Source organism: Bemisia tabaci, chromosome 9, assembly GCF_918797505.1.
Source record: "Bemisia tabaci chromosome 9, PGI_BMITA_v3".
Classification (NCBI taxonomy): domain Eukaryota; kingdom Metazoa; phylum Arthropoda; class Insecta; order Hemiptera; family Aleyrodidae; genus Bemisia; species Bemisia tabaci.
This window is the reverse complement of record NC_092801.1, coordinates 829,130-842,423: the sequence shown is the minus strand read 5'-3', so window position 1 is coordinate 842,423 and position 13,294 is coordinate 829,130. Positions and strand designations below refer to the sequence as shown.

The 13,294-nt window shown below is 38.7% G+C and overlaps 1 protein-coding gene across 1 annotated transcript in view; it reads right to left on the bottom strand.

The window, feature by feature from the left end:
• Positions 1-4,632: 4,632 nt before the first annotated feature.
• Positions 4,633-13,294, bottom strand: part of LOC109039018 (cGMP-specific 3',5'-cyclic phosphodiesterase) — a gene marked incomplete at its 5' end in the record, with an annotated part of 94,936 nt that continues 86,274 nt past the window's right edge. Inside the window, 5 exons of the mRNA XM_019054340.2 lie at positions 4,633-5,890; positions 8,131-8,213; positions 11,219-11,369; positions 11,860-11,943; positions 12,660-12,805. Of these exons, the coding sequence (XP_018909885.2) occupies positions 5,501-5,890; positions 8,131-8,213; positions 11,219-11,369; positions 11,860-11,943; positions 12,660-12,805 (854 nt within the window). The remainder of the gene's footprint in view (positions 5,891-8,130; positions 8,214-11,218; positions 11,370-11,859; positions 11,944-12,659; positions 12,806-13,294) is intronic.

Sequence of the window (13,294 nt, the reverse complement as noted above, 5' to 3'; positions counted from 1 at the left end):
CGAAAACAATTAAGAGGCGCCTGCCTATATATCGACTGAGCGCATTTGGCTCGATACGTTAGGAGTCCTGCGATCTAAGTCCTGCAGGGTTGGGTTATAAGTTCTCGTGACCTCAAGAATAATTACACCGGTTATCGTGAAACAATGCTTTTATTTGCTCTCTTGTAATAGCAAAAGTAATTTACATATTTAACACAAGAAGTGGTGTCAATTGCACAGAAAAAGAACAATCAACAGAAAGAATAGATCTCCAACAATTACTTAAAAGAACTAGGTAGCGGATGAATCCGTAATTTTGGCGAAATTGGTCTCCAACTAAAAGTCATAATATTTCTCCGAATTGCAAACTGGTATATTTACACTTTTTGAGCTACTCATTATTGCGTTTCTTTCTAGACTGGTCAAGAGAAGTTGCCAAATTAAAGGCAAATATCATAATTTTTCTTCGATAGAGTATTGTATTCCATACAAAACGAAAGCCGGTTCAGACTTCCGCGATCCATGTTGAGATGCATCATCAGCTAAAATTGGACTACATTTTGCAATAGATGACTACAATCTTAGGTTAATAATTCCTAATATTGCAAAATGTAGTTCATTAACTAACAACAACGGCGAGTACTACTACGAGTCTACCTCTCGCGCGAGGGTGATTAATTACTTGGGAGCATTTACTATACTAATGTAAAATCCGCACGACACGCACTTTTGCTGAGGCAAATAGTCAAATATTCTTACTTAGATTGAAATTTTGATTTTTTTCCTAATTTAAAAGAAATTAATTCGTTTCTCCTGTCAAAAAAGAATTCTCTATAAACGTATGTAGCATACAGTAGTATTTTAAACGATTTTTCAGTTCCTGAACGCACATTCATCTCGGAACAGCAAGTCATAGAACATAGAATTTTTAAAATTTCAATATTTAAATGCACAAGAGGCATTTTAAAAGAAAGGAAGAAGAAGAGTTTTTGGATTCGAAGGGTTACCCTTCCCAAAATACTGAAAACTGGTGAACTGCTCGCCATAAATTTACAGAATTCTGTAAACTGTCAAAATTTGACTACCGGCCTAAGCATTCGATAAAATGCCTGATTTGACTAATTGCCTTCGACACGGACACACATTTTGCAAGAGTACGGTGAATGCTGTCTGGAATTCGATTACCCTCACCAAAGACTCTACTTGAGTCCGTTTACCATATTTTCTTCCTCGCGTGGATGACTTTTTCCAATAAAAACTTTGAACAATCCGTGAGGGAATTCCATTAAAAATAATTAATTACATTCACTACATCAAAGCTGCATACGCTTTTCAATGATTGCTTATTTTTTCGGAGGGCTATTCGTATAGTTGAGGGTCAGGACGGAATGAATTGAGAATATGGATCTCTGGAAGAGTCTAATAACTTCGGGTTCTTTAATATCACCATCAATATCAATATGTCGATAAGTAGATTTGAAAACTCAAAATGAATTTCATTAAAATTTTGAATATACTTTCAATCAAGTCCTTCGTCAAATGGACGTATTTCTATCAAACAGAACTATGTACAGGTGGGAAAGATAAGGTGTGCTTGTTAGGGCTAGGGGCCATTATAGAATGAATGGGAAATATTAAGCGCCAGTGACGAAGCCAAGCCGAAGCCTGCCGTGCTAAGGAAGAACGCCGTATGAGCCTTCAGGCGTTGCCAAATTTCCTCTGATAAAATACGAATTTCTTCGGGAAATTGTAAATATTTTTCTTCCAATTTTTCAGACTATTTTGCTCACAATTTAATCTAAAATATCTGAAAATTTCATGGAAAAGTATGCATTATTTTGTCAAAAATGCATGTTTTATTCGGGGAAATTTGGCAACTCTCGAATGTTCGTACGGCGTTCTTCCTTAGCACGGCAGAATTGCCCTTTGTCGACTTTAACTCATGAGCTCCGCGAACAACGCTCTTCGCTCATTCCCATAGCTCATGGAGTGTTCACAAAGTTTCGTTTGACAGAATGTAAAATCACGCTTTTCTAATTCAGCAAACGGAACTGCGTGCCAACTGAATAAAAAACTCATGAGCTGTGGGCATGTGTCAAGAGCGTTGTGCACGGGGCTCATGAGTTAAAGTCGACCAAGGGCAATTGTAGCGGAAGCTTCGTCTTTGGAGCTATTTATATTTCCCATTCATTCTTATGGCCCGAGCACTAACGAGCACACCCTATCTTTTCTACCTGCACATAGTTCTGTTTGATAGAAATACGTCCAAATAAAATCCTAATGACTTCAGAGTGATGAAATTTTGCTTTATAATGTTAATCCTAAAAATAGTTAAGATATTGATTGATATTTAAGTAAAAAATTATTTTATAATATATCATAGACTTTTAAGTGATGTGATAGGTATAAACTGTATTTTGTGAGATTGTAACCTCAAGTGTTGAGTAATTGATTAAACTTATTCTGATGGTTGATGTTGATTTTCTCTATGGGCCCTCCTATGCATTTATCGAGTGGATGTATTTTTTACTACGACGTGAAGTATACACATCACAAATAATTTTTCCGTCCTCAGAGGATATAAGTTGATGAAATAATTTCTATGTAATGCGATTGATTCTCCTGAAATAAAGAAATTGGACATTCTAGTCCAGCTTTATATTGGGTGGGGAAGAGAGTTTGCTGATGTCTATACATAATATATACCCGGATTCATTTGATCACAGTGTCAGTGAGTAAAACCTACTTACTCTATAAAGTAGTACATCGTTTATCTACGAACATTAAGTTATAAATTTTACTTTACCGCGTTTTATACTTGTCAACCTTACTTGCCAAAAGTTAAATTCTGCAAAAGTCCCAGTCTAGAATGCAAAAGCTGTAACATGATTGAGACCTAGAAACTGAGATTTACAAATGAACTGAAATAGGTACAAAAGCAGAGAGAGTTGACTAGAAAGTGCTTTAAAAATGAGTTGAGAAATATACGAACAAACACAATAAATTCCATTGCTTATCTAGTTAATTATTATCACATTTTTAAAAGAGGGAAGATAACGTTTACCTATACAACATTTGGCACAATGATTCCATCAATACTTTGATCGATGCGTATTCCATCATGAATAAATATATTTTACACAAAAATACGTCCAATATGCATCAACAAATCTTGAAGAAGAAGAGACTTATCTATTGCATCCCTAATGCAGGGGCTCGCATTATGTGGCTCCATAGTACTCATACAAGAGGTTATCATTCAGAGAGGAAAACCGGGTCCAATTACATCCGAAAGCTCTTCATAGAGTCCATAGAGTCGTAATGTAAATGGGAGAGCTGGTGCCCACTTTTAAGCATTTTCCTGCACGGGAAAAAGTGGATTGTTGATTTAAAAATAAAATTGTTAAAAAATATGCCCGACATGTTTGTAATGTACGTTTTACATTAGTGGAAAGCTATTTGAACCACGGTGGTGGTCGATTTAGCATTTTTTCATTGTAAAATTTGCATTAAAACATGCCGGACACTTTTTTTGACAGGAAAATTGTTAAATCAGCAATGTCATTTTCTTACGTGTACTTCTAAATGAGAATCACCGCAATATAACGTTAACTGTAAAGCAGCGATCTGTGGATTGATAATCCTCAGACCTCTTATGGGCACCCAAAAAAATTCAATTTACTTCACCAAGCAATTCAATACAAAGCAATGCTTTCTCGTGAAAATTCTTCATGAGGCATTCTTCCATGAAACACAAAAACTTACTTATTTAGCGTACTACAAAACCATTAAATACCAGCCGCATTTTCCGGAACTTTCAAACAATTTACTTCTGCCGAACGGACGCATTTGAGGGCAAAGCAGAACATTACACAAATCCTAAGAGAAGATTTTAAAATGAAACAACAAAGTAACATACATTAAAGTCGGGTAATTCTTCTAAATATAGCAAATAGTAAATAACGCCCAGGTACTCCTGAATATAAAATACTATTTTTACATTACTTATCACGATAAAAAAGAGAAGTCATAATCTACTTTAAATTGAAGGTAACTGAAATCGGGGAAGCTAAGTTAAGGACTTGAAATCTACACTGAGTGCTTCAGCAAAAAAATGTAAACGAACGATTTAGAAAATGATTAAAATGAAAATTATTGCTCATGAAGACTTACTAAGATTATTACTATTCATAGGAGGGAATGAAATAAGAGGATTTTTTGTTATTCATCCACGACGTCCAGCTAAATTTCAGACTACAGCAAAGAATAAAAAGGATAAAAAGGGGGGTGAGCAATGTTTGGGTCTAAAATGAGTTTTTTGATCCATTTATGGTGCCTTAAATTTCAAAAGAAGAAAACAAAAACTTACTCCAGAACATAAATCGTTACCTATCAGCTTTATTTCATTTTGAGTATGGGGTACGCCCCCTGACCACTTCGTGCTGCAACTCACCGAAGCGCTTCGCACCTCCGGCGTTATGCATTAGGTACTTAATGTTACTCGAACATTTTACTTTTTGGAGTAAGATTTAAATTTTACCAGATAAAGTCTACAGAAAACTTTTAAAGTTCAAATCTAACAAACAATAACGGAATAAATTGTTAAATTACCGGCTGCAGACTTATAGGAAAACTAAAAATTAATGTTTTAAAATCAATAAAATTTCCTCCCTCTTAGCCGGGGTTACATTTGACTCACAAGAATCGTTTTGCGAAGAAAAGTTCCGGGAGGTCAACTGAAATGAGTTAATGAAAGTAACAAAAGGTAGAGTCCCTTTATACCCAGAGTTAAGACAACTCGATTATCAGCTGACTGGCAGCCGGCCTTGGCTGGCCATGGAGGCCGAAACGAGTGCACCCAAACGAACGATATTGAGGAATAAGGATCAGGAATCCTGCGATGTCTGTCACACAAAAACAACAACATCAACAAATTGATCAATTAAAAAGAAAATGAGATTGGTTTGTGAATAATTTCTTAATCTATTTTCATTTTGGACCGATGGCAATAACAATTTACTCTTAATAAACCACAATTAGGTAATATTTTCATTATTCTTGTTCACATTCAAGGTACCGCCATCTTGGTGCACTCGTTTCGGCCTCCATGAGCGAGAACCAATCAGAATTTTTTTTTTTAGGCCACTTTCAGCGCAACCCTGGCCCAACCAAAAGTGAGTTGTCTTAACTCTGGGTGTAAAGGGACTCTAACTCGAGGAAGTAATATATACCGACGGTGAAAGTCTGCAATCACACAACTCGTTTGCGGTGTCTGAAAATCTCCGCCTCTTTGTTATTTTTTTAAAGAAGAACAAATTGGCATCCCTCCTTGAAGTTTTTGCAGAATTTTCTTCGCACAGAGAAGAAAAATCACGGCAGTTTGAAAGAATTGCCGTTGAGTAGTTTTCCGTTTAAAAAATAACGTATGATAGGAAGTCTGCGACGTCGCAAACCGAGTTATGCGATTGCCGACTTACACCGTCGATATGGTAAAGAGATAACTAGGGTGCCTGGATTAGTTTCAAATGATGCGGCATATCTTGGACTTGGCCTTGGGGGGCGGTTTGGTCTCGTGGGGTTTCTCCTCGTCTTCGGGGATGGCGGCGGAGGCGGCGGCGAGTTTGTCGGTGGAGCGGGTGCTGCTCGAGGTCTGCGAGAAGAGGGAGTCCTGGTTCGAGACGGATTCGCTCATGTGCTCCTTGGACGGCGACGCCGCCTGGCCCAGCCCCGAGCCGGAGGACTGCGCCTGCGCCTGCGCCTGCTGGTACAGCGAGCGGGAGAACCGCTCCCGCACCGTCTTCCCGAAGGCCTTCGACTTCCGCAGGCTCGCGAACCGGGTACCACCGCCGTTCCGCCCGTGCCCCAGCACCGTCGACGCTGAGACCAGGCTCATCGAGTCTCCGTCAGCGATCTGGAATACAAGCGAATGTCTAAATCAATACAATAGTTTCCAAAGGGCGCAAGTCCAATAGTCACTAAACCTTTTATTCTCTAACTTGACAAGGAAAAAATGAAACTGCCGATCGGGTCGGTTGCGCTGGTGTCAGAATCGTGTCTTCACGGAAAAAACAAAATTAGTGCTGAGCACTACTGGCCGTTTTGTGGTGAGCAGTTGAGGGCTGGCGTCTAAGCGCTGTACAGCTCAACACAGGAATGCAGTAGAGGTGGGCACTGAACACCAGTAGTGCCAATCAGATGCCGCGAGACGCAGTTGCGCTTAACAGGTGTAAATTCACCCACCTGATTTATATGCCGCCACAGCCAGGTGGTAACGCACTGCAGCCTGATTGTTGAAATTTATGTCGGCACGACAAGAATCGAAAATCGATGTATTACATGGGGCAGATAGGGCTATGTCTTGTCTTATCGTGCCGACATAGCCAGTTAAAGTTTCAACAATCCGGCTGCTGGTCTTCCACCAGCGAGACCCGGGTTTAATTAAAGGCGGAGGCGTTTCATATTTTACGCTCGCCAAAATCACTGTAGGGTTGGACGCTACAATTTCCTTAGTCCTCGAACTGTTTAGTGTCCAGCACTACTCGGAGTAGGTGGCTCCATTTGACCTAAACCAGTTTAGTGCCCAGCTCTACAGTGTAGGGCCCACCGCTACAGCCGTTTTTTCCGTGTTGATACTTGACTCTTGCAGATTAGCTATAAAGAATAGGAACTCTCCGAACATCAACTTTCTACGTTGAATATTAACTGAGATGTAACGTCTTTAAAAACTCAATTTATGACGTTATCAACCTCGGCAGTATATACCCGACTTTTCAAAGGACGATATATCGGTTAATATTCAACGTAGAAAGTTGCTGCTCAGACGGATCTTCTTTTTTTTTAGCTAATCTACGGGAATGAAACATCAAAACACAATTTTGTTACCAGCGCAACTGACCCTTTAACAATTTAGTAAATAAGGTGTCCAACATATTTCAATGTAGATTTTACAATAAGAAAATTTTGCAGAAAAGATGCGCTTTTAGAGTTGCATAACTCCAGTTTCTGATTTTTTTTTTTTTTTTTCACGAATTTAATGTGCGTATCAAGTTCTACACGTCATCTAGCTTCAGGAAACATATTTACAAGTCAAAATTCGGTCACATGGTTTAGTGACCCACTATTTCAAAGACCTAATTTTCATTTTTGGACTCCTGCTATATACGCACATCTATTGGATAAAAATGGCGAAAGTCCAATGGATAATACGGAATGAAATGGCAATTTCTATCTTTAAACCCTGAAACAACCTCAAAAAGGACGTAGGAACCCGCAAAAAGGATGTAGATATTTGGCTCGGTGAACGATCAGGCCGGATACAGGGGGGGGGGGGGGGGGCACATTGGCCTTGCCCCATGGCGGCAAATTTTGCAATTTTTTAAAATATAGGTATAAATAAAAATCGGATTTAAAAAACGAGAGAAGGCGACAAAATCTCTCATCTCCTGAGAGTAAAGTAATATCTAATTTTGTCGTCTTTCGATGATACAAGAGACAGCACCTTTAATTAATCGAGTTAAGAGAGAAACCAAACACGCAATTTGGCCTGGAGCCGCTCCGAAGTGCAGAGCGAGGACTTGAGATGAAAAGGAGAAGCCCTCGGCGCGGCGGTTGGCATGTAACACAAATTAGCGCCTGCCAGACTGCATGAATACTTCTCGCATTGCGTCAATCACAGTACGGTCAGCGGTCAGCAGCGGTTGGCGTGAAACGCATAGCGCCTACAATACTGTAAGAATACTTCACGCATTGTGCCAAACACAGTGCGGCGGTGGAAGTTGACATTATATTAAACTACAATTATGTTTGTTCTTTCATAATTTTTTCGTTCATTTCTTACAAATGGAAGGCTTTGTCCAGATGGAGATAAGTTTACGTAACTTAACTTTTGCTCAAAGTTCCGTGAAATTCTGCTAGTGTTGACACGGCTTCCACAAAAAATGAGCCCAACACGAGTAAACACATTTAATGCGCACCCCCTCCCCCCTCTGGCACATTCACTTGATGGTTTTTATTGATGTTTTAAAACGAACGACAAGGGGGCGGCAAAATACAGGCGGCCCATGGGCGGCAAGTGGGTAAATCCGGCCTTCTGCACGATGAGCATTATCTGATTTTATCCCCAGAAACTGGAAAATCAAATCTTTCACTTACCCTTTCTGGTGTTCTTTTTTCTAGAGAATGAACACAGTTCAACGTTGTGACCGTGAACTCGATGTCTTTTGCATCCAGATCAGCTGAGCAGCGTCCAAATGGAATGGAAATTTATGAGAAAAAGGGATACAAATTCGGTCGGGTATGAAAGGAAGCCTCAGAGGTTTGTTTTCAAAGTGTGGTAATCAATAGCATCAATGTCTGTGGTAGATAAGTCACCATTTCTCAATTCGTTAATAAATTGTTAAAAATTATTCAAATTTTAAAATCACGAACACCCAAAGAGGGTTATTCAAAATCGGCGATTTTACCCAACGCTTGGATTTTGCCCGGAGTTGGATATGTTGTTCCCTATCACAAGACACGCCTTTTTCCGGCATTGGCAAGTTCACCCGAAATTTTTCCCGCGCGCTACAGCGTTGCCAAGTTGAAAACAGGCAAATTCCGTAAGTGGCATCAAAATTGAGCTATGAAGTTGCGGTTTTAACGAAAATTCTCTAAAAATTACGCACTTTTAGGATATGACCATGTTTTTAATGTCGCATTAATTTTAACATGCATTATTGCCAAATTTCCGATTTTTAAATTCGACAAATGCTACATATTCGCAAATACCCAAAAAAGCTATCTTCAAATTTGAATAAAAAGTTGTCTAATCGATAGTTCGTTCGATTCCGCATCCATCGATATATTATAGCTCGCTGGGAAACTTTTGGTTCGCGAGATATCATCATTTTTGTGAACAGCTTTATGGAGCGACGACGCTTTTTGAGTCCGGGCGGATAGAAATTTTAGCCTCCAAAAACACCGGTAGCATTAATTCCATGGTTTCCTATGTAATTTTTGGCGCTGAATCCGAATTTGACCATTTCATAAAAAAATTGTCACCAAGATGTTGCCAAATTTGGCAAAAATTGCTTAAAATCGGCCTTTTTGGCGGATTGTAGCCTGTGACTTGCCAGGAGTTGATCAGACGACAAAATTGGTTATTTCCACAGTTAAAACTCGTTAAACTATCTACAAGCTGAGTCAAATTCTTTCTGCTCACGGTAAAATTAAACGCGCGACAAGCAGCAAACTGAAAAAAAGACACCAAAATTGGCGCTTTTTGCGGTTTTTGTCGTAAGTTTCTTGTTTTCCGATTAAGAGAATGTTTCTTGACTATACTAATGAACAACATGAGCAGAATTTAATAAAATTGAACAATAAAATAAGATCGAACATAGTCCAATGTTGCCAAGCTTAAACAAAATACTTTAATTTTCGCTGGTTTTTTCGATATTATTGTCCTATATTCTTTGTTCACCTCTTATTTTTAAATTTTATAAATGTATCTCTCTTGCAAAATAATACACTTCTGTAGAATAATTTAATTTTCAACTTAGATATATACTAATAACTAGGGTATTTAGTTCAGAGAGGAAAAATTCATAAAATAGTGAGTTTTATCGAATCGTGTCAATAAACCACATTTTGAAACAATAATGGAAAATTTTCTGTTAAAAATTAATGAATAAAATGTACTCCTCAGACAGACTTCATTAAAACAAGACTAGACGCATTGCAATATTGCCAAAATTACGTACAAATCGTTGAATTTTGGCGGTATTTGACCGTTATTATTCATTACCCTATATTTAGAATACAATTTTATTTTATAATTCTGAGATAATGGAGTTTAATAGAAAAAAGTAACGACACCAAACTGAAGAAGACGCCCAGGAAAGGACAATAAGGGGCTTAAAAAGGAACAAGGGCGCTCTAAATTACTGAGGACCTGTGGGTGGACAAGGGACTATGGCGGTTAGGCGTCGCGGGGCCCGAGAGACCGCTGTTAAAGCGGCTCTTTATCTATATATGTAACAATACAATAGTTTGTCGTTACACTCGGCGTAATTAGGATTTTCCTAAGAAACATTCTCTTAATCGGAAAACAAGAAACTTACGACAAAAACCGCAAAAAGCGCCAATTTTGGTGTCTTTTTTTCAGTTTGCTGCTTGTCGCGCGTTTAATTTTACCGTGAGCAGAAAGAATTTGACTCAGCTTGTAGATAGTTTAACGAGTTTTAACTGTGGAAATAACCAATTTTGTCGTCTGATCAACTCCTGGCAAGTCACAGGCTACAATCCGCCAAAAAGGCCGATTTTAAGCAATTTTTGCCAAATTTGGCAACATCTTGGTGACAATTTTTTTATGAAATGGTCAAATTCGGATTCAGCGCCAAAAATTACATAGGAAACCATGGAATTAATGCTACCCGGTGTTTTTGGAGGCTAAAATTTCTATCCGCCGGACTCAAAAAGCGTCGTCGCTCCATAAAGCTGTTCACAAAAATGATGATATCTCGCGAACCAAAAGTTTCCCAGCGAGCTATAATATATCGATGGATGCGGAATCGAACGAACTATCGATTAGACAACTTTTTATTCAAATTTGAAGATAGCTTTTTTGGGTATTTGCGAATATGTAGCATTTGTCGAATTTAAAAATCGGAAATTTGGCAATAATGCATGTTAAAATTAATGCGACATTAAAAACATGGTCATATCCTAAAAGTGCGTAATTTTTAGAGAATTTTCGTTAAAACCGCAACTTCATAGCTCAATTTTGATGCCACTTACGGAATTTGCCTGTTTTCAACTTGGCAACGCTGTAGCGCGCGGGAAAAAATTTCGGGTGAACTTGCCAATGCCGGAAAAAGGCGTGTCTTGTGATAGGGAACAACATATCCAACTCCGGGCAAAATCCAAGCGTTGGGTAAAATCGCCGATTTTGAATAACCCTCTTTTTAACTCTTAGGGTGGAGGAACATGTTGTGAGAGGCAGGGTTTTTAAGAGAATAAACTGTGAGAACTGCATAAGCCGGTACCCTTTCCGAACTTCCTGATGAAAAACAGTTTCTATGAGTTGCTAAATTTACTCTGAGGTTACCATGACTTTAACGAGTTCTTTTAAGCAAAGTAATGAAAACATCTTTGATAGCACCTGAACACGCACGTACGCACCCTCCCTCTCACGGTGACAGAGTTTTTTTACAGTGACGTTACAATCGAACTGGAAATGTTATTTTCTCAAGATGCCACTTACAAGAAAATTCTTCAACTGGCTTTTCGATGACATCATGGTCGATCCAAGTAAGGCCCATCTCGACTTTTTCCGCCAAATCTTGCCAGTGTCTACGATTTTCCATTGTTCCTTCATACAGTGGTTGTATCCAAGGGAAAGTCTCCGATAAAACCTGTAATTGGTAAATTAAAAGTGATAAGTGGCTGATTATGACATCACTCTGACTTTATGATGACAACTCCAGCGTTTTTCATGAAGCAGTGTGATATCAAAGTGACATCAAACGACGTCGAAGTGAAGTCAAAGTGACGTCAGACTGACAAAATTTTGATTTTCTCCATCTAGAAATGTGACGTCACAGTGACATGGTTGTTATGACTCAATTTTACCAGGATGAAAAGTCGCCGGTTAAAGCCATACGATAGATAATTTACTTCCAATAGTTATTTTGCTGAGAATATGTCCGTCATAATTTTTGCAAACTAGAAACAAGAAACCCTCTGAAATGACAAGATTTCCCCTCAAAAATTTCAACTAGTTTTGGAGACACATCACGTTTCTCTGAAATATTTTGTCGCCATGTTCTAATGTGTAAGCATCATCGCTAACTTTAAATCGAGCAAGGAATGCAAGAAGAGAGATACGTAATAAATGGGAGGTACCTTATATAGAGGAAGGCATATTAAGTCAATGAACCCGACTTGCATTTTTGGCAGTTCGTCTTTTCGTTCCCTGTCCATCATAGCCTGTAACAGACCGTAAATAAAAACTTATACACATAAAAACTTATACAAGCTTATACTTATACCTTATAACTAATAACTCCATACCTTAAGAGAATGAATAAACGGTGCAAGATTCTGTTTGTTACTAGACTATTTGAAATTTGCCTTCAGTTTCAGCCTATAGGAGGCAAATCCACCATGGAGAGCAAATAAAGCGAATAGTGTATCTCCATAACGACGGTGAAACTACCAAACCACGTATCTCGTTTGCGGTGTTTAAAAATCTACGCTCACATTTTTTTTTTTTTTGAAGTAGACCAAATCAATATCATTCCTTGAAATTTTCACGGAATTTTCTCCGCACAAAGAGGAAAAATCACAGAAATTTTCAAGACTGGATGTTAAGTAGTTTTTCATTTAAAAAAAAAAAGTATGACAGGAAGTCTGCGACGTCGCAAACCGAGATACGTGGTTTGGTAGTTTCACCGTCGAAATAGTGTATCTCCATAAGCCCTCTCGTTTACAGTTCATATCATTCCACTTGCGGTAACGGAACGGATGGACAAAGTTGTGGACCAATGGAAAGATAGTATAGATTTGAGATTTGCCTTCACTTTCGCAACGTAGTCAGCGAATTCACCAAAGAGCACGAATAGTTATATCTATTCGATAGTCACACGTACGCTTATATCGCTCCATTAACTATGATAGAATCAATACGCGGGGCGTGCACCTACCATTGGCTGCTGGTTGAGCTGCAATTTTTCGAGATCTCCCTGGTCGAAGAATTCATCTGCAACCAACTTTGCCATCTTGTGTTGAACTTCCCACGGTTTTGCAATCGCCCCAACGTCGCAGGCAGTCATGAGAATTCCACACAAAACTGTTAAAAAAACGTAACGAACAACATTTTAATCTACTATAGAGAACTATAGCCGTGACACATGGTATGTAGTGGTAATGAATGGCTCCTCACTTTGTATATTGACTTAACACATGTGTATGTGTGTACGCACACCTGCGCAAGAGGATGCTGTCGTGCTAAGGAAAAACGCCCTATGAACCTTCGAGAGTTGCCAAATTTCCTCCCATGAAATGTTCATGCTTAAGGAAAGATCTTAGAAAAGTTCATTCCTAAGAGAGGATCCTTTACATTTTCAGGAAGTTCAGGAGAAATTGTGAACAAAATGATTTGAAAAAATTGAAATGAAATATTCATAAGTTTATCAGGAGATTCGTGTGTTATCAAAGGAAATTTGGCAACGCCTGAAAGTTCATACGGCGTTTTTCCTTAGCATGCGGCAGAATGGGAGACCATTATTTCACGGAATTAACAGCGAATGATATATTAAAGTCCTAGTTTGAGCAAATC